This window comes from Sphaerodactylus townsendi, linkage group LG08, assembly GCF_021028975.2.
Source record: "Sphaerodactylus townsendi isolate TG3544 linkage group LG08, MPM_Stown_v2.3, whole genome shotgun sequence".
Classification (NCBI taxonomy): domain Eukaryota; kingdom Metazoa; phylum Chordata; class Lepidosauria; order Squamata; family Sphaerodactylidae; genus Sphaerodactylus; species Sphaerodactylus townsendi.
Window position 1 is genome coordinate 26,221,885 of NC_059432.1, and position 26,426 is coordinate 26,248,310.

A 26,426-nucleotide genomic window follows, 5' to 3' on the forward strand; every position below is an offset into this window, starting at 1 on the left:
TAATCAATCATCACGTTTATTACACAATCCCTGATTGACTCTCATTATCTAATTAAGGATTTATTTTAACTTTTTAAAGTGAACACTTTAGGGCTATAAGAGCAACACATGATGTCATTGAACAAGCACACAAAATATATGGAAGAGTGCAAGGCAGGGATTTTCACAATACCATTCACAGAGTGGAAACCTAACTTCATAAAAAAATTCAGCACAGCACTATTCAGCACAGTCAGGCAGTCTCCAATGATCATCTGAATAGGCTCATGGTCCTTTCTGGAATGACCATACCCACACCAAAAGCATCTGAAATCCAAAGTAAGTAACTTTCATTTTCTTTGTCTTTTCCCCGTCTTTTCTGTGCTAAAAATTTATCTTGTGCTCAATGCATTCCCTCCCTCCCACCTTCCTCAGGCTATCTGTTGAATTCCACACACGCTTGCACAGACGGGATCAATCTGAGGCTGACTCGCCTTCAGCTTATCTCTGCTCCAAATGATTGATTTTCCCTCTTTAAGGGTAATTTGTTGGTGAATTCCATGTATTGCAAATAAAAACCCCAACATCTCTGTGAAATCTAATTCATTCTGATTGGCAACCAGCACTTTTGGGAGAAAATTCTACAGAATTGCCCAATGGCCTTTATAGTGATGATCTATGTAGCACATTTACATTGCACGTGCCTACGCTGAATATTAATACATGTTAATGAACATCTGTTAATGAAGACAATGTTTATGAACACAATTGCTCTCTCTGTGCATACACTCATACAAGTGAAATACATAATTTTTGTACCCATTTTATTGTTGGGGCAGGAAGGCTGACAGGGACTTGCTTCAGGCCAACAATGAATCTTCAGCAGAACAGAGACAAACTTATGCCTTCAAGGGATGTGTCCAACAGATTATTTCAGGTGATCCCAATCACCCTCATGATAGGATATATAGCGCTCTCAGTATTGGTTCATCACTAGTCCAGATCTACTAGAGCTGGCATAATCTAGCATTTATAATAAGACAGAGACACCAGTCCATTGGCAGAAGGGCTACATGAGGGTGAGGAGTTTTATCACTTTTTAAATAGTAATTCTTTTGATGTAAGTTCATTTATTAGAGCTATAAGCTGCTCTGGGTGGCAATACTGGCAGAAGGGCAGCATACAGGTGTTCTAAAAACAGTAAATAAAACATGAACCCTAGGGAAGCCACTGTTCTCATGGCCATAGCCTCCCCATCCTCCACCACAACATGAAAAGTAACAATACTGACATACTGCAGATGGCTATGCAAAATCTACTGAAATAATGCACACAAAGCCCTGTGAACATCAAGCAAAGTACATACATAGTATAATCATTGGTGTCACTGCCAACAGCTATAGAGGAAACAGACTTTTAAATAATGTCTTGTTTAAGATTCCTGACTGTACTAGAAGTAGAAATGTAATTTTGAATCGCCTCCACTGAAATGTTGGAGCAATGAAAGACAAAACTCTCCCGCCCTGCCAGCCATATAGCTTAGTTGCTCACAGAGATAATCTCTGAATTCCTATTCCTGAACTCTATTATGGGTCACTTCTTTTAGAGAAATATGTCAATGTACTTCTTGGAATTCAGGTAATGGCATCAATAGTCATTAATGCACTGCAATGGTGAGGCATGATTAATAACACTTAGGTACCTATAGTTTAGTTAAACTTCAATAATAATTTGAGTAAAGTGCTGTGAAATTGTACCTTGTTTCTATTTGTGTGTGTGTGTGTGTGTGTGTGTGTGTGTGTGTGTGTGTGTGTGTGTGTGTGTGTGTGTGTGTAAAGTGGCATCCAGTTGGAGCCAAGCATTACAATCCCAGCAAGGGGCTTTCAAGGCAAGCGATTCAGCAAAGATACTTTGCCATTGCCTTCCTCTGCAGAGTCTTCCTTAGTGGTCTCCCTTCCATGAACTGACTCTGCTTAGCTTCTGAGATCTGACAAGATTGGGCTATACCACACCGAGAAATACTGGTCCATATTGTCTCTTTGTTTGTTTTCCCTGGAGACTTTAATAGTCCTCTCTTTTAATTTGCCCCTTAAACAAATGAGCTGTCACTTACTGCATGCAGGCTCTAGTAGTGTGATAGATTCAGTCAGATGTGAACTTGTAAATCTGTCTCTCTTCTTTCCTCTTTCACTTACTGCCATCCCTAAAGAGCCACTCTTACTACCAAAAATAGCAATAAATAATGTCATGAGAAACTAAAGGAATATGAAAGTATACTCTGCCATGCAAATAATTGTGAGAAATACTAATTTCTTTTATAGACTCCAATACTGAACTTCAGCTTTTCCAGACATGACAGCCACATTTAAACCACAAGTGTCAGCATAGGAGTGACTTAATTGCAATCATGAGACTGTGTATCACAGGAAGAGGGGCAGCCTAGCCTTACTGGTGCCTTGGGAAGCAGACCAAGGCAGCTGGAGACATAGGGTTGCCAACTCTAGGTTAGGGGATGGAAATTTGGTGATGGAGTTACATTCGCTTTCAGAAGGGGAAATTTCTCAAAGTTGAAGGGAGTAGTGCGCAGGAAGCTGAAAGGGAAAATCAAGAGAGTCAAAACTGTCCAAGATGCTTAGAGGTTATTTAAAAACACAGTAATAAAAGCTCAGCTGGAATGTGTTCTGCAGGTTAGGAAAGGCAGCACCCAGTCCAAAAGAAAGCCACCATGGTTAACAAGGGAGGTTGAGGAAATTATTGGAAAAAAGAAAATGTCTTCTAGAAAATGGAAGTCCAGCTCGACTGATGAAGAATATGAGAAGGAACACAAATGGTGGCAAAAGAGAAGCAAGTTAGCTGTAAGGGAGGCAAAAAAGGATTATGAGGAACGCATGGTTGCGAACATCAAGACCAGCAACAAGCAGTCCTTCAAGTACATCAGAAGTAGGAAGCCAGCTAGGGAAGCGGTAGGCCCGGTAGATCATGAAGGAACAAAAGTTGTGCTGAAAGATGACAGGGAGATTGCAGAGAAGCTGAATGAATTCTTTGCATCTGTCTTCACCCAAGAGGAGGTGAGGAAAATTCCTGCGCCTGAACCATGCTTCTTAGGAGGCAAATTCGAGGAACTAGCAAAGATAGTGGTAAACAAGGAAGAAGTCCTGGCATCCATTGATAAACTAAATGCTACCAAATCCCCTGGCCCAGACTGCATTCACCCAAGAGTTCTTAAAGAGCTCAAGCATGAAATTGCTGATCTTCTCACTTTAATATGCAACTTATCCCTGAAATCAACCTCCATCCTTGAATACTGGAAGATGGCCAATGTCATACCAATCTTTAAGAAAGGATCTAGGTGGAACCCAGGAAATTACAGGCCAGTCAGTTTGACATCTGTTCCTGGTAAATTAGTAGAATCTATCGTTAAAGATAAAATTATAAAACACGTAGAAAAGCAAGACCTGCTGAGGAAGAGTCAGAATGGTTTTTGCAGAGGCAAGTCCTGCATTACAAACTTACTAGAGTTCTTTGAGGGTATAAACAGGCATGTGGATAAGGGGGGACCAGTGGACATTGTCTGCTTAGATTCCCAAAAGGCTTTTAACAAAGTTCCTAACCAGAGGCTATTGAGCAAACTCAGAAATCAGGGAATAAGAGAGGAAGTCCTCCTATGGATTCAAAACTGGTTGAGAAACAGGAAGCAAAGGGTGGGTGTAAATGGGATGTTCTCACAATGGAGAGATGTAGGGAGTGGTATCTCCCAAGGATCAATTTTGGGACTGGTGCTCTTTAACCTATTCATAAATGACCTGGAAGTAGGGGTAGGTAGCGTGGTGGCCAAGTTTGCAGATGATACCAAATTATGTAGGGTGGTGAGAACCGCAAAGGATTGTGAAGAGCTCCAGGCGAACCTTTGAGTAGCAGAGTGCTGGACTAGATGGACTCTGGTCTGATCCAGCAGGCTCATTCTTATGTTCTTATGAGCCTGGAGAGGGCAGAGTTTGAGGAGGTAATGGAGCTCAGTGGAGATGTGATTCCACATATTCTAACCACCATAATTGCTATTTCCTCTGTAATCTGGATTTCAGTAGTAATTCACAACCCACCTAGTGACAGGAGTGAGGAACAAGCTTCCCTGCCAAAGTGACTGTTCTTTACAGTCCTGTCGCTCTTCTCAGCATGCCTGCAACCACAGCCCAGGTACACAGCACTTGCTCTTTATTCACTTACATTACCAGCAAGTCCTTCCAAAAAGCATAAAAAACAAATAGACTATAGGGAATCTTCTCATTCTTGGTTTCAAGAAGAGGTATACAACTTTGTACCTATTATTAGCCCAAGATCTGTTGCTTTTTTAACTTATCCGAGGCTAACAAAATAAACCAGGGAGGTGGGGGTGCTAAACCACTCAGAAGGTGGTATGACTCCAGCACTGACGTAAATGCCCCTTGCGCTGACCTATGGTTGCTTTAAAATTGAGCTTAATTTACTTCCAGGTAAGTAGCCCCATGGCCGGGAACAGACTGGGGGCAGGGACAAGGCCAGGGAGGATGCACTGCTCTCAGTCTCCTCCCAGCTGCCACTCATTTAGAGGTAAATCAAGCTTAATTTCAAATCAAGGACAGGGCAGGGGGTTGTGGCAGTGATGGCATCCAGGAGCCCCCAGGAAACTGGTGCCAGGGACAAGAGCTCTCCCTTGTCCCATCCTCATTACGCCCCTGCATGCACACAGAGCAGACCTCTGTTATTTATGTACAGTATTATCTCAAGAGGGATAAACTTAGTAAAATTGTTAACAATCAGTTTGAAAGGATGTGGAGGAAGGAACAGCACAAAAACAGAGGAAGAAGAAAATCTAAGAAGTGGTAAACTTTCCTCCCTTTGAGGGAGTGGCTTGTTACTATTCATCATGATGAAACAATTTCTTGTGTTTTGGCATTGATGATCACAGAGAGGGTGGGATGCTTTTCAGCAAAGTAAATAAAACATTTCCGCAAGATTCTAAAAATGATTCCCATTTTCCCCAAGAGGCTGTTTCAGATGAGTAATCTTGCTATTTCATATGTATCCCCATTGTGAGGATCTGCGTCATTCCTCCTTTTCAGCATCAGAGCTTCACAAGCGCTAATACCTATTTATGATCCTGCTAGGAAGCAGATCTACACACTGACTGCAGCTTTTCTTCAAATCCCCTTTTCTATGGCAATTGTAACATTTTCCCTCTCAAAAATACTCTCCTAATCAGAGCAAATAATGAGTGAAAGGAGACTCTATCCAGTCATTGTGAAAAGTCTTACAAACTGCCGACATAAATTGGGGATCTACTGTACCAGGTATTAAACAAACATCCATCATAAGATTATTTAAACCAACTGTTTTAATCTATTTTTCTTCAAAAAATCACACAAAAAGGCATTAACCCTTGTAAATTTACCAACTGAATTCAAAACATCAATAGAAAAGAAATTTAGGGGACATTCACAAGATTTGTTACCCATTAATGAACATTATCAACACCATCAGAGTAATTAAACAGATGGACATTTTACATTCCTCCATACAACATTTGAAGAGTGGAGTACTGATTCTAATTTGCATTCTTGTTTGTGATAAAACTCTAGATTAATCCAGAATGTCATGATGATTCTCTTTAAATGCAATTTCAGAGATATCTAGAAACATGAATTCAAAGAAAATATCTGTCTTTTTATGAAGCATCTGGGGCAAGGACAAAAACAGTCAAAACATATACAATATAAAAACGATGATACTTTTGAAAGGCTAGTGATGTACCATTTGAAAACCATCACGGATCCACTGTTGGACCCCTTGCAATTTGCATACCGAGCAAACAGATCGACAGACGATGCTGTTAATATGGCTTTGCACTATATCCTACAGCATCTTGAATCGCCAAAGACCTATGCAAGGGTCCTCTTTGTTGACTTTAGTTCAGCATTCAATACTATCAGACCGGACATTATTCTAACCAAACTAAATCAGCTAGCAGTACCTGAGCATATTTGTAAGTGGATCACAAGCTTCCTAACAGATAGGAAACAGCAGGTGAAGCTAGGAAAAATTACATCAGACACCTGTAAAATGAGCACAGGGGCCCCCCAAGGCTGTGTACTTTCACCACTTCTCTTCTCTCTGTATACCAATGACTGCATCTCAAACGATCCATCTGTTAAAATACTGAAATTTGCAGATCATACAACAGTGATTGGTCTCATTCGAGACAACGATCAAACCGCATACAGACGGGAGGTTGAACAACTAGCCTCGTGGTGCCACTGGAACAATCTAGAACTGAACACACTTAAAACCGTAGAAATGGTGGTAGATTTCAGGAGAAACCCTCCCATCCTACCTCCTATCACAATACTAGACAACACAGTATCAATAGTAGAGACCTTTAAATTTCTAGGCTCCATCATATCTCATGACCTAAAATGGTCACCTAATATCAAAAATGTCATCAAAAAAAGCACAACAAAGAATGTTCTTTCTGCGCCAACTCAGGAAGCTCAAACTGCCCAAGGAGCTGCTGATACAGTTCTACAGAGGAATCACTGAGTCTGTCATCTGCACCTCTATAACTGTGTGGTTTGGTTCTGCAACCCAACAAGATCGACACAGACTTCAGAGAATAATCAGAACTGCAGAAAAACAATTGCTGCTAACCTGCCTTCCATTGAGGACCTGTATACTGCACGGGTCAAAAAAAGGGCTGTGAAAATATTTACTGACCCCTCGCATCCTGGACATAAACTGTTTCAACTCTTACCCTCTAAACGTCGCTACAGAGCACTGCACACCAAGACAACTAGACATAAGAACAGTTTTTTCCCGAATGCCATCACTCTGTTAAACAAATAATTCCCTCGATAATGTTAAACTATTTATTATATACTTATTATATAATTACTGCACTACTTTTTTCATCATTCCTATTACCCATCTCCTCCCACTTATGACTGTATGACTATAGCCTGTGCTGACATTTTATTTTATTTTATTTTATTTTATTTTATTTTATGATTTTACATTTTATGTTTTCATTACTACTGATTGTTTCCTGATTGCTTACTAGACCTATATGACAATCATTAAGTGCTGTACCTTATGATTAAGTGCTGTACCTTATGATTCTTGACAAATGTATTTTTCTTTTATGTACACTGAGAGCATATGCACCGGAGACAAATTCCTTGTGTGTCCAATCACACTTGGCCAATAAAGATTCTATTCTATTCTATTCTATCCCTAAATAAAATTTTAGGTTAGCTCAAATAAAGTTTGAAGGAACAAAATAAATACACAAAAGAGGAGAGGTCTTTTTGTTTTAAACGAAACACAGAAGGAAACTAACACATAATACCAAAGAAGCAGGGATTTCAGATAGCTTGGAAATATCACCAGAAAGTTTCAGGAAGCCCTTTAAAATGATTATTGTAAATTGTGGCTTGGGGTCAGATAAAACATCAACTGAAGGAGTCAAATATGAGGAGTAATATAGGTGCATGACTGGGGCTGGAAAAGTCCTAATAGAATTCCTAAGTGAAATAGCCCATTGCTGCAATTAATATCTATTAATTATTCCTGTGAAAGCAAGTAATGCTGAATGGAAGTGGAAAAGGCATAACCGCAGCCAGTGAAGAAAGAGACAGAGAAAGAGAGTATGTATGTACATGTGTGAAAGTACATAAATGAAGGTATTAATCCAAGCAGGAAGGGAAAAAAGGTTTGTGAAAAGAAAAACTAGCAGTGAGAAGTCAAGAGAACTTAGTCATTTGTAGTCAGAGACAAAAATCAGTACAACTCAAGCAACTAGAAGATGCTCCCATCAAAATATCCAGCAGTGTAATGCATAAGAATTGGTTTGGAAAGTCTACAGAACTGTCTCTCCATCAGACCAGAAGGTCCTCAGGTGGTAGCCGTTTAAAAGGTCACCTCTGGATGTGAAAGGACTGGACTGATATCTAGTAAGATGTGATAATGTTTTTTCTAGTACATGCTTTTTACCTAATTTTCTCAGGTATAGTGCCAATATATATGTTCTACTTTACAAATGAAAAAGGAAGAGTCACTTTTTGGTCTGACCCCCAAATGAGTATCCTACAAGTGGGGATGGGGAGAAGGAGCGGACAAAGCATTCTCCCATGGCTTCCTCTATCTTCTAAACTTAGGCTCATTCCACACATGCAGAATAATGCACTTTCAAACTGCTTTCAGTGCTCTTTGAAGCTGTGCGGAATAGCAAAATCCACTTGCAAACAGTTGTGAAAGTGGTTTGAAAATGCATTATTTAGCGTGTGCGGAAGGGGCCTTACATTGATGTATAAGCTGACCACTACACAAGCAAGCAGGAGGAAAGGGCTATGGCTCAGTAGTGGAACATCTGCTTGGCATACTTTAGGTCCCAGTTTCAAACCCTGGCATTGTCAGGTGAAAGGATCTGGTTATAGGTGATGTGATAGAAGATAGACCTTTGCCTGAGACCCTGGAGAGCAGCTGCCAGTCTGAGTAGGCAAAACTGGTTTTGATGGACCAGTGGTCTGATTCAGTATAAAGCTGCTTTATGTGTTCTTGTCAACTGCTTTTTCAGCAGAGATAAGGAGAATAAGATTGATGTATAAACCCTTTAGTATCATTCTCATTGATTTCCACACAGAATGTCTAATTCCTGTAGATACATTTGAATGTAAATAGCCATTTTGTGCATTCAGGATATAAAATGATCCCATGGAAGAATTTTGATGAAACAACTGAAGCTTTCCTTTTCATAGATTCATGATTGTCACTAGAAAAACCAACTCCATTTATAAAAACAAATTGAAAAAGGAAGAAATTCATTTGCACAAAATCTGTAACGGTTCTTGCTGGAACATCAGCTACATTGTCCCCATTTTACAGAACGAAATTACTTCATAAATTGAGAAGTTACAAGTTTTTTAAAAATATTCAAGCTATTGCACAAAGTTTATGGTCATCTTGGTGAAACTGTACACTTTGCCACAAGCTGTTACTGACCCATCTCACAACTTTTCTCATTACACCACAGTAATTATATAGCACCACACACAGGAGATTACACACAGGAGATTACAATTAAAATGGCAAGCATTAAGAGGCACCCCTACAGTTAGAAGAAGAAACAAATTATGGGAAGCAGGATAGATTTAAGACTATTACTAGGATAAATAAGACAGACAATAAATAAATAACCACCAATAAAAGTTGTAAAAAACCTGAATAAATTTAAAACTGGATTTTTCATTAATGTGCATTTTATAACATACTTAATATATATTGTAACAAACAAAATTCATACTAACATATATAGTATTGAGAATATAATTTAGTAAAATAATGAGGAATGTTCAGTGTCATTATCTCAATCTAATATACTGAAAAAGACTGGGCAATGCCTCTAGCTTTATATATGTGAATGACCAGTGCTGTGTGATGTATTATTAAGAGCTAACAAAGAACTAGGCATGTTAGTCAAAAAATGGCAGCTTGCATATTTTTCATTTAAAAACACATCCCTTATAATTTTAATATTTGTTGTTGTGTGATACTTTGGAAATCAAGACAAAAAAATAAAGTGCTTAGTTGGCAAACACATTCCACATTTCAGTTCTAGTGCGAATTAAGAAGAAGTCTGGGCCAGAATTCAACAGGCATATCAAAATCAGGCATATCTGCAGAAGATGCGTTTAATCTTGATCCTCACATCTTACCTCATCCTTATCCTGCACTTGGATGAAAAGTGGAAGAGCAAAGCCGACCTGGGCCAGTTCAGGGATAGCCACACTGTACTCGGAGCTGTTGAATTCGGGAGCATTGTCATTCAAGTCAATGACAAGAATGTTGAAAGTGGTCATCACAGTTGCATTGGATGGTGAGCGGTCATCATTCAGCTCTGTGCCCTGCAAGAAGAAAAATCAGGATAGAAAAACAAGGTGGACTTTACTCAAAAGAATAAGCTTAGAGATATACAACAGCTATGATCATCATAAGGAAATTGTATAGCCGTCCAGAAAGAAAAAAAATCTAATAAGAATAAAATATTCATACATTCCATACCCTATGTGCTGTATGTCTTAATGGTTTGTGCAAATGTCCTAAACTAGTGGACAAACTCCTATTGGAGGCAGGCATTTTCCAATCATAAATGCAACCAGTCTCCAAGACTCCCAAGGAATAGTTCAACATCTTTTTCATAAAAAGGATGCAATATTTCATCATATTATAGAATGATACTTTAATGTCACATCCGAGTCCCTGCAATAGAACAAAATCTCAAAATAAACACTATTAAATGTTGCAGTTCCACTGTTTGGTCATTATACATACGGTTTGGAAAACATCATGATTCTCTTCCTATCTGTGGTTGAAATCTTCATCTCTAAAGAACCCATAATGCTGGGCATGATATACCATTTTGTAATGGCACAACTATCAATTTAGGGTGGCCATGAGTCAGAAGTGACTTGATGGCGCTTAACACACACAACTAATACCTGTTTGTTTTTAATGAAAAGAAGGGCTGAGGAGGCTGTTTCCACCCCCTGCCACTTGTCTATTAAAAATGTTTTTCTCTTCATATAGGAAAAGATATGAGGACCTCACACTTTTCATTCCCACAAGTAGGACAGCAGCAGGGGAAAGGATGTTTAATGGATGAAAGGCAAGAGGGAGACACATTGAGCAGCACTCTCCTTTGCTGTTCTTACACTCACACTTAAGAGGCTTCCAACGCTTTTTATTTCTTAAAAAATGGAGAAAAGAAGAACAGCACTTCATGTGACATTTAGAGTAGCCCTAACAGTCAAGCTTTCATTTGTTTAAATGTTTCCAACAGAGTTTTACAAGAACCAATGGCCACTGAACAATAGGTCATGAAAATCTATGGAAGGGATCTTAGGTTTCAAGCTAGCCTTGTTTTGACCTGAGGCCAATTTAATCTATGAACAATGTCATTATGCAGGCACTACTAATATATCTTCTCATGATGGGAGCCTGTGAATCATACCTACATCTTTTAACTCCAACTCCAATCCAATGGGGTAGTGTGTGGGGGTAAAGGTGAAAAGGTGAATTTCATATCATCATTGTCTCTTGGAAACGGAATGGTTTCTAATATGATTCAGATATTTCTTCCCCTATCTTGAGTTTGCAGCCTGTCACAGGCTCTAAAAGAGAGCTCACTTTTGGAGATTTTCAAGAAGTGCTATGAGCAGGAGTGAAGAAAAGATGCAAAGATGAGAGTGCACAATAAAACCACTGCAGGACAGTAGAATGGAAAGAGGGAAAATGGGTTTCCAAATTACAAAGAATATTATTTATTTAATTAATTAAATTTATATCCCATCCTATCCCCGTAGGGCTCAGGGTGGGTTACAACAGTCAATAAAATCATTAAAAATAATAATACAAATATTAAAACAATAAACTCCAACACCCAATAACTAAATTGACAGCTGTAGATAATACAATCCCCAATCCCCTCCCCTCACCCCCTCCCCCCGTGGAGGCCGAAAGGAGATGATCTTACATTATTCAAACTGGCTGGCTAGTTGGAAAACCTGGTGGAACAGCCAGGTCTTGCAGGCCCTGCAGAAATCTGTTAGCTCCCGCAGGGCCCTCATATTACTTGGCAGTTTGTTCCACCAGGTTGGAGCAAGCACTGAAAATGCCCTGGCTACACCAGCCGGATGACTCTTGGGCTGGGGATTGCCAAAAGGTTTCCCTCCGATGCCTGGAGGGGCCTTTGAGGGCAATATGGGGAGATGTGGTCTTGACGATATGCTCATGGCCTTAAAGATCAATACCAATACTTTGAAAATGACCCGAAACTCAACTGGCAGCCAGTGCAGTTCTTTGAGGACTGGTGTAGTATGGTCCTGACTGGTTGCCCCAGTAAGCAGCCTAGTGACTCCATTCTGAGTTTCTAGATCAAAGACAAAGGTAGGCCAGCAAGAACCAGGGGAAATATGATGGCTTTCAGTCCAGACTGTGGGGTTCTATAACATTTGAGGATTATACTCATGGTTTGAGGACTACTGGCCTGGGCAACTGGAAACTCCAGTTCTTCTTTTCTTCTGTTAATATTTCACTCCAAACACCTACTCTGAGTGGTTATGATCACAGGCTGAGAAGAAACATAATGCCAGGAGGAGGGATGCAAAATGGTGTTTGGGGAGCATTTTGTACCCCATAGAATTCCTTTTCCATTACCATAATTTTCATGCAATAATTAATTTCTGCCTTAGTATGCAATACACTATTCCTTATATATATATATAATATAATGTCTATTTCTATGCAGCAGCAGACTTTCAGAGAAAGACCACAATGTCTTCATTTGCATTTTGGAGGGAAAGAACTAGACTGCAAAACTCACACTGGGTTTATTAGTAGGGGTGAAGAAAAGTCAGCCTTTCACCATTTAAAAATAGATTCTGTCTCCACTTAGATTTTTCTTTAACTTAAGAAAACAGATCTAGAGAAAAAGCAGGATTTCAAAGGACAGCGATAATAGCATATTGACCATGTAGAATTCCACTGAAAAGACCCTCCGCAGAGGTCAAGTGGAGTAATTGCATGCCACTTTCCCTACCTGACAAAGTACTACCCTTCTAGGCAGCTAGTAGGTGATCAGTACTCCTCTGGAAACTGTCTGCCACCCTCCCAATCAATGACCTGTCTAATAGTTGCTTTTTCCTCCCTAACCCCACATCCTCCTGTCCAGTGGAATCCATACTACTAAATATGTTTCCAAGCAGCTTGTTGGGTTGGTATTGATTTTAATTAAAGATCTGTGATTGGAGATGGGTAGGGAGGAAGAAATTCACAGGTAGTGGAATATGATGTGACAATGTATTTGTTACACAACTCACTTTGAACATACCATTGTAATCCTCTTGTTTCTTAGCATACCTGAAGTTTTTGCTGAGTATCAAAAGTCCCTATAGTTTAGGTGTGGCCAAATTCTCTCTAAGAGAAAGCATGCAAAAAAACATATTTGCAGCCTTAACATCTTGAGTTTCTACTTTTCCATCCCAATCTCAGGAATCACAGAGTTTAGACACAGCTAGAGATATGACTTGAAATTCTCTAAGCCCTTTGGCTCTTGGACTACGGCTCAAAGCCAGTGCTTTAAGGTGACATAGCTCCTGAATCCAGTCTGGGCAAGTTTATTGTTTCATTTTGTTAATTTGTTTATGATGTGAGGGTGATCTGGCTGTTGATAAGTTTATTTATAGTTGATAAGTTTGTTTGTAAAGAACTTGCACTTAGCCACCTTGAGGTGATACTATAAATTTGGAATATTGGGCGATACATTTATGCTATTGCAGCACAGATATGCAGTGGTTGTTTGTTCTAAATTTATAAGGAAAACAGAATGTCAGCTTGTAGATGAAAAACAAGAAGCTAGCTTGCAGTCGTACTCATGTAAACAGGTTATGTACGTGCCTGCACGATAGGCTGTTTTTCCACGGCGGAATTATACCATTGTTAGCACAGGAAACAGCCCTGTGCAGCCGGGAATTCTGCACGATTCCCGAAGCTGCACAGTGTCTGTCCCCATGTTGCACCGCCATTTTCTCTTTTCCCAGGGGCTTTTAAAAACAGCCATAATTGAGGTTCTTTTGAAATGCCCCTGTGTGACTCCACTGACTCTGCTGCCATGGAAAACAGGGCAGCAAAACCGGGGCCATTTTTCCCACCTCACCACTCTGGCCCGCCCCACTTATCAACAGGCACTGGCAGTTTGACAGAATTAGAACCCTCCACCCCTCCCCTCCATCAGAAATCTGTGTGCATTTGAGAGGATCGCAGTGCAAATGGAGAAGCCCTGGGGTCGTGGAGAAATACCTGGGGCATAACGCACCGGCCCTGCCTCGACTCCCGGGAAGAACTGAGGAGCCATGGAGAATCAGAAGCAGGGCAAAAAGCACCATGGCAGGTACGTTCCTGGATCTACCATGGGGCATTTTTGAGCATGGAAAAAACCCATAGATACGATGCAAAAATGGACAGTATGTTTGGAAATTCTCAAAATTAGCCCACTCAATTATAAATATGCATTACTTAGTCAATATTTCCAGAAAATTACGTTAGAGGGCCTTAGGACCAATCAGGGAACAACACATATGTACTGTTAGTGTGTAAATTGACTTGTTACCCAGGTATACCCAAGCACACCTTGCTTGTTCCTCTTTATTGAAACGAAGACTATCCTTTTCTACTCTCCACAAATTTTTACTTGGCATTATTTTCCCCATACCTTCAAAGAGAAAGGCAGCATATAAAAATTTAAATGTTGCCACAGAAATGATCACAAAAGACTATCTGGTACTGCAGTGGCTCTAGTTCTTGAAAGAACAGCTCGCTAAGGATATTTCTTAGCATGCAGGTACAAGGAACATTGAGTGGGTGTGGTTCTATTTTGCTCATATTTATAGTACTTAGTAAACAGAGAAAATGTATGAGTGACGAATCCAGCAACAGAAGAGAACTTCAAATAGCTTGGTTATTCCAGTAAGACTATTTTGAAGAGCATTTCAGGGTCTATAAATTGGAAGGAACTGATGGTTCAATTGTTTTTATGCAGGTTTTAAAGGCTTTTTTTGTTCTTAGGTAGCATTTGGATATATTTTATTGAAATTTTCTACTCTTGTTGCTCCCTGTCTTTGATCCTAACTGGTTGCAGGAAAAAAAACAAGCTTGCCTTGTTAAATAAATAGCAGGGCACTGTAAAAGAGGAAGCAGCAGCATTGGTTTTTATACCCTGCCTTTGTCTACCTTTTAAGGAGTCTCAAAGAGGCTTACAATCACCTTCCCCTCCCCACAACTGACAGCTTGTGGGGCTGAGACAGTTTGGAAAGAACAGAGACTGGTTCAAGGTCACCAAACAGGCCTCATGTGTAGGACTGGGGAAACAAACCCGGTTCTCCAGAATAGAGATTGCCACTCTTAACCACTACACCACTCCGGCTTCATGATAAAGACATGCAATATTATTAGACCTTTGGACATGCTATTGTGAGATGGCTATTGTTGTAAACCTCTCTGTAATACATTAAGACATTCTGCTGCTACCTGTATGGATAGCTAAGGGGAAAAATGGGTAAACTTTGAAGCCAGTTTTATTCAGACTGGAAATATTAGGGTATGCATTACCATCCAAAGATCTAAAGCCAAGCAAGAACTCTAGAGTCTGCTTGCAATGATTCATGTGTCTGCAGCATTATGGGAAACAATGAATAAACATGTTCTTCAATTTTCATCCTTGTACCAAACATTTTTTTCATGTGAAAGAATACAAGCACTAAAACTTTAGCAACAGGGACTGAACTTCACTCCAAACCATTATATTTCTAGAACAGGTTTTTTTTCAGAAATGTTTATCTTTGCTTCTAAAGAAATATTCCCAAGAAACACATATATACATTCTAGAGAACTCATTGTGTTGGCAGAAATAAAGATATAGCAATGAATCTCATGATTTTTCTTCTAGATGTGTCCTATGTACTAAATGCCAAACAGAACACAATTTGGGACGTGTGTAGAAATTCTCGGAACCCCAAATTTGCACAAATAAACTTCATTTCAAAACTCAAATTTCCAAAATATGGTCTGTTTCAATTTCACATGAAATGCCATTACAGTTCTTGCTGTAACAGTCGATATTTACTTCTTCTCCCTTGAGATATTTTGAAATAAAGCTATTCTCTGATTCTCTCACCTTCACTGTAAGAATGAATCCAGCACTGTAGAAAGGATTTTCACGGTCTAGTGGCCCATTCAGTGTTAAAGCACCACTGATGTAGTCCAGTGCAAAGAGACTGTTTGTGTTGCCTGGAGATAAAATAAACAGGATTAGCAGAAATAAACTCCTCTGCAGAAAAAACACAAAAGTGCAAGACTTAACTAACAGAGGAAAAGAAGAAACCCTATACTGTTGGCTACTTTATGTCCGCATCTTACCATAGAGCAGATATAAAGAGAAGCAAAGTGTTGAGAAGCAAAGTGTTGTGGTGTTTAAAAACCCAAATCAGCAACAGATTATTCCATGATTTGCAGACCTGAAAACATTGTTGGATACATTTTAAAGACCTAACTTCCTTCCTTACCAATTCAAATTCAAAAAGATATGGGTTTGAGAACTGAGCTATTCTTTGTGATAGCATCGCTAGAACTTCAGGCAGTATTGGAGTTTCAAAGCAGTCCTGTTAAAATGGAAATGTATTCATGGTTTTTGTATACACATCACTTCTGCTACTGATTCTGGATCTGTGACAGTGTACACAGACACACATCTGCATTTCCCTTTCAGTACCAAAGGGGGTTGGCTAAAAACAGTCTTGACAGTATTGATAAGATCGGAAGGGAAAAGAAAAACTGAGAAAGAAATGGAATATTCTCTTCTCTTCCTCAGCAATGTGCAAACAACTTAAAAAGGAGAAACAACAAGATGTCTAGTAACAGGAAAACAATTCTGATGATTTGCCATAACTCCTTGCAAGACCCATAATACAGTGCTAGTACAGTGCATTCATATTTCACCTACATATGTTATTTATAAAAGGGGAATTCAGAAAGTCACAGCCTAAAGACTAGAGATGGACAACAGTTTTAAGACAGTTGAATGCGGTATGATAGAATTATTTTCCTCAGGGTATACACTCTTTTATTTTGTCCCACTGTTATCTCAAACAGGTTTCACATGTTTTAAAGTTCTAGAAAACCTTTGAATGGAGTTGACGGGCAGATAAGTATGCGCTTACCACAATGAACACCACACGTTCTATTCTCTAAAAATTAACATGCCTCTCCAGTTATACAATTTAAGCATCTGATAGTTGAATTCGTATAATTTAGAGATGACATGCTGAACTAGTTGTTCAGAATACATATATTCAAGCTTCAGGCATGGACATTTCATAGGAAGTTAGTATATCTGAGATTCAACTTGCCCCCATTGGTGGTGGAAAGCGGTGTCAAGTTGCAGTTGGCCTGTGATGATCCTACAGGGTGGTCAAGACAAGATATGGACAGAGGTCTGCCTCTACATAGCAACCCTCAACTTCCTTGGTGGTCTCCTATCCGAATAGCTACCACAGCCAATCCTGCTTAGCTTCCAAGATCTGATGTGGACTAGCTTTAGCCATACAGGTCAAGGTATCTATGATATGTGAATATTAACCATTTACCACCCAATGTTGTCATAAGATTCAATAAGACAAACCATGATGCGCTAACCGATAAAAAGAGTTTTTGGTAGCATGTTACTGCCTCACTTCCTTCATCAAGTTGCTGAGACTAAATCCCTTGCATCTATCTTAGCTATATTGTTTGCAGTTTTCTCCCTACACCCTGGGATGTACTCACCATGACATACATTCCACTGCCCTTCAGTGCCTGCCCAATTGTTAGAACTTGGCCACTAGCATTTCATATAGTTGACACTGGCTGGAATAGGAAGGAACCCCTGCTCAACATTAAAGAACAGAACCAATCTAGATTGCTAGGTTCTCTTAACCTCACAGTAATTAGCATTTCCACCTAAGCTGTCCTCCATACACACATTTCATGGATCTTCTATCACATATATAATCAAGTTAGGAAATCAATTCAGAAGAATACTACTTTTCTGAATTACTAAATTTGTGATTGGTTACCTAAGATTGCAGAAATATTTACTTTTATAATTATATCTGTGAGCAATAATCAGTGAAATACTTTGCTCTGGAATAATGCTGCATTTTATTTATTTATTTAAAACCGTTCTATGCCATCTTCCTGCTCATTTGGGGTTCCCAAAGTGGCAAATATCCACACGATAAAACAGCAATTAAATAAGGTATATTAAAATATTTAGCAATAAAATCATGTAGACATACAAATGCCAAACAAAACAAAAATATCTTCAACCCCTGGTGAAAGGCAACAATAGAAAGAGACAGATGAATATTTTTTGGGGAGGGAGTTCCAACATGTAACATGTTTTTTTATTTTGTTTCACAGAACAGCCTTGAAGGTTTCACGAGTCCAGTAATTATCTAGATTCTGGCTAGCTGTTGCTGTTATTGTGTTAAAAAAGATAAAAATAATTACTGTGTTCCTATGTACCTGTATTGCACAAAATTGCTTTGAAATAATTTTTCAACACTGCTATGATGCTATAAAATTCCTTGGGATTTTTTAGTCTTCAGCCTGGTGGGTACAAATTTTCTCTTATCATCATTGTGGGTGTACCTTCCCCTTAATCTTTAGTACGGAGGTACAAATGCATGGCATATGGGGGGGGGGCAAAGTTCTTTCTGTTCAAAAATTATTTCTTTCAGGGTGAAGGCAGACATAACAAAAAAAAATTAGAACTCACAGTTTTCTCAAGCCAGGTGGGATTTCTCCCCCCCCCCCTTTAAACCAGTACTGTATTTTTATTCTGGCTTTTCTATCTACTTCCTTATTTATTTTTTAAAAGGCATTTTTTTCTAAAAAGTGTAGTTACTCTGGGAATGGGAGGTTTCTTGGGTGTGTCATCAGAGCAAGCCATTTGGTGCAATGGGGAAACTTGGAGTGATCTGAGAGCTCTAAAAATGCTGCATACATCATAGACAGGGAATAGCAGAAAGCCATCCCTAACTCTTTCAGTTTATTTCCATCCAGACTCACACTTGTGGCCATTCACTTCTTTTCATGTCCAAGTTTCCTCCACCTCACTCCCTTCCCCTGTAAAATCTTCTTGTCATCCCTTGTTCTGCTGTTATCTCTGTCAATTTCTTGAACCACTGAAAAGCCCCAGCCTGGGTTAAGTGCAGTTAAGTGTGTGGCTGACTGTGCATACCGCAGAACTGTCTGATGGCTTTCGATTGGTTTGTCTGCTCCACTGATCTAACAGCAATTACACTTTCTCCACTTTTCTATATGAAAAGCAAACAATGAACAACAACAGAAGCCTAAGCTCGTCCCACAGTTCTGGTATTCCTACATCCACTATGTTCTTCTAATGAAAAAGAACATGCTACATCTAATGCTTAAGTAATTGGAAATCTTGCACACAGCTCCAGCATCATTCTCTAGTATTCAGAAAGTGTCCACAAGCCCATGTCCTGTGCTATTCTTCCCTGTGGATGGATGCTAGAAAGGTTGCGTGGAAGTGGCATTCGATATATTCACAACCACCAATAACCCCAGGGGATGTCGCTCAGGTGACACTGACACTTACTATATCAATGGTCCTGAAATTTTGCAGTCGCACATAGTATGATCAATTGCTGATCTTTAATTTTTTTTCCATTTTGACTTTAAAAATGATTGAATCAAAGAACAGGAATTAAAAATAGGAGCATACCCTATCATTTCAATCCAACTGTGTCTGCTTAACATTGCCATCCTAAGAACAATGACTAAGACTACACTGCAGAGAACTCAGTGGGACATTTCTGACCAATTAAACATGTTCAAAATGAGGCTGCAAAGCTGTTAATTTTTTTTCTTTCACCTACTTGGGATCTGCTTGCCATCTGAAGTGTACTGGACCTCAAAATGAGACCTCTGTTCAGAAGATGGTTGGTTGTTAACGCTGGCATAAGCTGAGTCACATTATGCCAGCCTGTACTTCCAACACTGTTATTTCTTATTTGGATTACTTGGCTTAGCCAACAATGGGCATTCTAGTGCTATCTTGAACTTCTCCCAATGTTAAATTTCTGGCTCTATTCTGAGACAAATACATTAAGTAACCCTATTGTGAGTTGTTAACTGGTTAGAATTTGAATTTTTCAGGCTGAAAAATGGCAACACAGATTGTTTTGATACCGGACAGTACATATGGTCTTTTCACTGAGCTTCAGAGGCAGAAATCTTACAACTGTGGTTTCTGAATGATCTCTTTCAAAATTAACCAAATGGCACAGTTTCTTCTTTGCTAGAATCAAAATGTTTATTTGACGGTTATTTGGGCTTTTCATAACATCATACCAACATAAAAACCGTCTTGCCCCATATGTCCCGAACCAGCCTCTGCGCTCTGCAGAGGCCAATTTGCTGGTGATCCCTGGCCCCTCCATGATGCGGCTAGCCTCTACCCGGGCCAGAGCCTTTACAGTTCTGGCCCCTGCCTGGTGGAACGCTCTCCCTCCAGCTGTGCGGGCCCTGCGGGATCTCAATGAGTTCTGCAGGGCCTGCAAGACTGAGCTGTTCCGCCAGGCCTTTGGGGAGGCTGGCCGCTGATGCCCCCCCCCGTTAACATCTGTGGATCCTGCCGTCCCTCCCCTCTTTTAGGGGATTGGTTAGTAGGTCGCCTCTTGTATTATTTATTGTATTTATTTATTTATTATTTATTTTATTTTATTGTATTTATTTATTGTATTTATTTATTATTTATTTTATTTTATTTTATTTTATTGTATTTATTTATTATTTATTTGATATTAACACGCTGTTTTTAATGGGGTTTTAATGATTCAAAGACTATAGAGCCATTTACTATGATTTATTTAACGATTTGAGATTTATTGATTTTATTTGTGCTCTATTTGTATATTCATGTTCACCGCCCTGAGCCCTTTGGGGGAGGGCGGTATATAAATGTAATAAATAAATAAATAAAATAAATAAATAAAAAGTGCCCGACTGGATCAGACCAGTGGTCCACCAGGCCCAGGATCTTCTTTCACATAGTGGTCAACCAGTTGCTTAGAGGGGCAACAACCAGGGCAAAAATGGAAAGGCTTTCATCTGATGCTGCACTGGTATTCAGAGGTTACTGCCTCTGGATGTTTTCTTTCATAATGGACCAATCCTCTGTGAATCTGTTTAATCCCTTTTAAAAGCAATCCATGCTTGTGGCCATCTCTCCATCCACTGGCAGTGAATTCCACAACTAATTAGCAAGAACAAAATGGCACACTGTGGAAACCCTGAAAGTAGAATCTGGAAGCAATTAAGTGGTTAGGCAGCTACCTCGATTTTGAGCTGGCACATGAAATATTATGTGAAAACAATTTTAAGTGAGCCCATTATAATAGGACTATGAATAAGAGATACTTTTGAATTAATACATTGTAATAGAAACAAACCATGAGCAAAGAAAATCCCTGGCACCTACTAAAAGTGCAATCCTATGCAGAGGTACTCTATTTCACCTCACAGAAATCACAGTGAAGCTCATTTCACACAGCATTGCTGAGGCACAGATCAAACTCAAAGAAGCCTCGCTAACAGAGAACTGCACTTAGGAGCATCTGTTTGTTCACTAATGTTGGAGACAGGTACAGTTTAGGCATCAAGTTTTAGAGATGTTACATAAAACCCCCGGGCAGCCTTTATTCAATACGACTTCAATTCCTTATGTTCAAAATGAAATTTCTGAAAAACATGACAGTCTTAATCTGAGGTATAACTACTTCCCTAGACTCGGAGTATGATACAGATTATACTACGAACACAGCACGTTCAGTTGCCCATGCCTCTCTGAATTGAAAATAACATTCAGAAACAAAAAGAAGAGGCTAACAGATTCTACACTATCAGAGGCATATAATGGCAAAACCTGAGGTCACTATCACCCTTTAAGGCTTATCTTTGAGACATTTCACACTGGATTTTATACTTGAAGATTTTCACACATAGCAATAAAAGTACCCTACTTGTGCAATTTATTTATTATGGGATTGGATCCTCTGACTACCTTCCACCAACTCTTTCTCCAATAGATAAAGAGTATCTTCAACAAAAAAAAGAGTTTTCACATCAGAGACAGCCTTTCTCCATGAAGAAATGTTGTTCTCCATGGGGGGAAGTCTTTCTCCCTTGAAGGAAGACTTATGTAGCAGAAGAGATTTATAAGATTCATCTGAGCAGAAGGGAGTAACAGTATTTATTTACATAGTAATCAAGGTTGCGGTCTGCATGCACATGTATCGTTTAGGGATACAGAACAGAACAGAAGTTACCTTTAAAATGGTAACTGAAGAACAGATATCTGGCTTCCCCATGAAATTGTCTACTAGCAAGATTACTTCAATTCTGAACTGAATAGCAGTAACATTGTGTGCTTAAATTATAGCTAATGTAGACGTTACATTTGAGTTTCCCACATTTGTGACGCAAAAAGGAGGGAATTTTCATTAGGAATTTTTATATACTATTTATATAGTAGGAGATATGCTGTCTCTCCAGGAACCTGCCCAATGCAGCTTGCAAAATTAAAATAATTGAAACAGCGAAATAGTGAAATAAAATAATTGAAGACCAGCCATTTTTTTAAAAAAATAACTCAGCGGAGCATCATAAAAACAGACCAGAAATAGCTTAAAATAATTTCAAGACTAAAATAGTATTTAAAAAACAACCCCTAAATTAAAAGTTTGGGTAAAACAATGTTTACCAGGATTCTGTATTCCATTGCTAACTAGCGCTTCACTTTTGCTAGTCTTCCCTTCAGGAAAGTAAATTTCTAAGTGAGTCACTTCCCCCCCCTCCCCCTCACTGTTCACTAGGAATATCTGGACAGACATCCCAAAATGTATTAACTATGAGCAAAGCTACTTGCAGTTTTAAAGGCATTGCCTCCTCCCGAGAACCACCATGAGCGAGAGAAATGTCCAGCCAGCTGCTTTATGCATTTCCTTCAGGCACGCACACTCACGCGCACACACACACAAACAGTAGGAGAGAGGAAAAAATGGATACATTTGAGAAAGGCTGTATCTTCATGTCTTGTATAGAAAAAAGGCTGATGAGGACACAATCCAGACATTTGTCAACTGAATGAAGTTACACCAAAACTAAAACACACATTTGATTTTTTAAAAATGGATGTCCCCTGCTCTTTATGGCCTTTTCTACCCAAACCTTTAAAATTGTTTTGTGGCAGGAAATGAAACGTTTCCTCTGTGGAATTCAGCATTGTTTTTACCTCAAAACATTTTATTTCCAGTCTCAAAATGTTTTTAATTGATCCCCTTTTGAAATGATCCTTTAGACTGAAAAGTTTTCAAAATGTTTTCAGTTGCTGCGCATTCTATTTACTACGTTTTCCTTGCCTTTGTGCCATCCCCAAGTTCTCCCTCGGTGCATTTTATTGCATTGTTGAGCACACTCCATTCTACCTTTCTTGTTTAATTTCATTATTTGTGGGGGTTTTTTAATTGGGCAGGGGGTAAAATCTGTGAAGCACTGATTATATGAGGTACAGAGAAATGCAGCAAGAAGCATTGAAGCAAAGCTTAGATTCAACAAATAACTCAAAAAAGGGGAGGAACCTCTTCCTGGCACCCATGTATTGTTTTAAGGAGGTCACTACAGACAGGTGATTGAAATGGTTCACAAACGTTTTTGGTGATTTGTGCAGAAAGGGCCATTGTCTCATACCAAACTAAAAGGGATTCTGACACATGACATGATAATACTGATGTTCTGGCAAGTAAGTCAATATAATGGAGTAGAGATTGGGAAATTTGCAGTGTGAAGATTACAGCATTCATCATGACTTATTAAACATTCCATTAAAAAAGAAAAATGCAGGGCTGTTGTTTTTAGCAGCAACAATGTGTCAGTTGTAATATCTAGCTGCCTTAAGCAAAAATTCACATGTGAAAAAGCTCTAAGTTCAACTAAGTTCCATAGTGTTCAATGGGGCTTACTCCCAAGTGAGCATGTGCAGGTCTTTAGTCTAAGCCACAATCCAATCTCCCTCTTTTATTTAACAAAGGGATATTTGCAGCAATGGCATGCACTCTTAGAATGGCCTACACACTAAGCAGCTAAACTTAGACTGAATGACTTTCATGCGATGTGAAAGGGGAACCTAGCCTACACTGTGTGCTCTGGATAATTTATTAATCAAAATGTGCTCTGTCAGGGTTCCTCCACACTGAAATAGATGCTGTTGGATGTGGTTCATAGAGTCGGCCACAGACACAGTTATCATTATATAAATAGTCCATCAGATGCTCTGACCACCTCGCTGATCTTCACCTTGAATTCTACCTCATCCACTATCCAGACAGGGGTTCAGGGCAGCTTTCCTGTTACTTCTTCCAAACTATTTTTAGGAAGTAAAGCATGAGCAGATCTTTTGAACAGAGGAACAGAGTTTGAACAGAGGAGCAATAGTGAGGACAGTCAAGATAGTCAGAACAGGCAAGTAAATAACAATATCTACAGAAGAGGATGAGAATTTAGAAGAAGGAGATTAAACCAAACTAAATGAATCACTTGGCCATATGGATAGGATGACTGGAGGAATGACCATTTAACACCTAAACTGCCTTATATTGTTAGGCCATTGTTCTAATGTATCATTATTGTCTTCTCTGACTGCCAGGTCAGAGCCAGGTGGAGCCTTTTTTAAACTGGAGATACTGGGGACTGAACCTGCATGTGCTAGCCAACAAACAATCAGTGTATTCAGAATTGAAGGAAGGAATGCTAATTAAAAGCAGAATCTGGATCAAGGATTGCCAACTCTTAGAAATATCCAGAAATTTTGGAGATGGATTTTGGGGAGGGTGGGGTTTAGAAGGAGGTGAACCCTCAGTGGGGTATAATGCCATAGAGTCCACCATCCAAAGCAGTCATTTTCTCTAAAGAAATTGATCTCTTTCATCTAGAGATCAATTCTCCCCAGGCCCCATCTCGAGATTAGCAACTCTAACTGGAACAGAGAGCTGGTTGCATACAGGAAAGTATGAATTTCTAGAGTTAAAATATGGAGGGTGGGGTGGGGTGCGGTGTGGTGTGGTGGGGCAGGGCAGGGCAGGGCAGGGCGGCCCTGTGGCAGGGTCACAGGGCGCGGGCGTGCCTTGGGCGGAGTTTCCCCTCGCTCCACCTCTGCTGGAGGCCCCAGGGGGAATGGCCAACAGGGAATCCTTCCACAGTGGCCTATCACTGCCCAAGAATGCTGTCTTCTAAATCTGGTCCAGCTCTGCTATGAATATAAGCAATGGCACGGATTTACTCCAGAGCTGCATTCCACAATCATACCTAAAGGAACAATTAGCAGGACCAGCCTCAGCATGTCTCTTACACAGCTGCTTAACAATGCAAAAGGGAACATATAGCACCAGGAGTGCCCAGGGCAGATGCTGTATTGGTGCTGGGATCAAGACTGAGCACCAGCAAAAAAACAGAATGAGTTGTTTACGTGTACCCTCCAGTACAGTAAAATATCACATTAGCCTATAACCTGAGTCCAAAGAAATTGCCACAATACACACATATTTGTTACAGCATTTGTAAAGAGGGTCTTTAAGGCTTTGCTATAGGCTTTTTTCATCTTTCTAGTCTATGTTCTGTTTCCAAGCTATGACCAATCCAAGAAACCTCCAAACAACAACACAATTTTGAATAATTAACAATAATGATTACAATTCAAATGAAAACAACACAATCATTTAAGAGCTGTGATGACATATTCACCAACAACTGAAATATAGTTCTTATCAACAAATACAATTTCAAGAGACAAATAAATGGAAGAGCAGCTGGGTTTCAAGCTAAGAGATCTCTCAAATTAGCAATCAGCAAAGCAAAGCAACTGGCTACAGGTAATAAATAGAGATACTGCTGAAACACATACTCCCTGCGCATGGAAAGTACAAGCTTTGGCAGTTCAACATAAATGTGAGCACCGCAAGTCTGAATTTTTAAAAAAGCTCGGATTGTATATCTGAGCCAGATATAAATTCCGCTGCCTCCTGCTCCCCTCCCTCCTTATCTCAGTGGGATGGTGGCAGCAGACAGCAAGCCAACCACAGGATGGACAGACTCACTCTCTTCTCTTCTCCATCTCTTTCTGTCCCATCCTAGAGCAGTTACCATCCATTTATTTAAGCAACGTAAGGATTCTGGGGCTAGACTTACCTGGAAGCAAGCTATAAGGAAACCCCCAAGACTGACAACTTGCTCCAACAGAGTTAGCATGAGCTCTTAAACTCAAGGAGCAGGCTCAGAAAAGATCCAGCCAGGTTCTACTTTCCTAGAGCATTTTTTAAAGGGCCTGTGCTTACATTTGTATTTATTATGACCTTTTGACATGTTGTTTAGCATTTTCAGTAAGTGGAGATGGTGATTGTGATCTTGGAGGCAATTGAGAGATGTGGGAGGGGGTTCTCAAAGATGTGGAGCTGCCACTTGAGAGGAAAATGGTACTTCTAGCCTTAAAGACCCTGCTTTTTCTCCCCTACCCCAACCTGCTCTTCTCTAGGCAGTATGTCAGTATGAGGCCAGGTATCAAGGTCTGGATTGGCCCTTTAGTAGGAACCTCCTCCGACAAACCTGTGTCTTCATGCTAGATGGTTATATGACAACCTCCCTTTCCTTCCCAGAAATTCAAATGATGTTTCAGCCACATCTGTGATATTCTGGAAAATACTCTAGCAAATGGAGTCCACGAGGTGCCTGATGCTTTCAGTGGCAGACAC

At 39.7% G+C, this 26,426-nt stretch overlaps 1 protein-coding gene across 1 annotated transcript in view; it reads right to left on the bottom strand.

The window, feature by feature from the left end:
• Window positions 1-26,426, bottom strand: part of CDH23 (cadherin related 23) — a 612,421-nt gene that overhangs the window by 282,014 nt on the left and 303,981 nt on the right. Inside the window, exons 10-11 of the mRNA XM_048505079.1 lie at window positions 15,737-15,849; window positions 9,723-9,911 (exon numbers count right to left, since the gene is read on the bottom strand). Of these exons, the coding sequence (XP_048361036.1) occupies window positions 9,723-9,911; window positions 15,737-15,849 (302 nt within the window). The remainder of the gene's footprint in view (window positions 1-9,722; window positions 9,912-15,736; window positions 15,850-26,426) is intronic.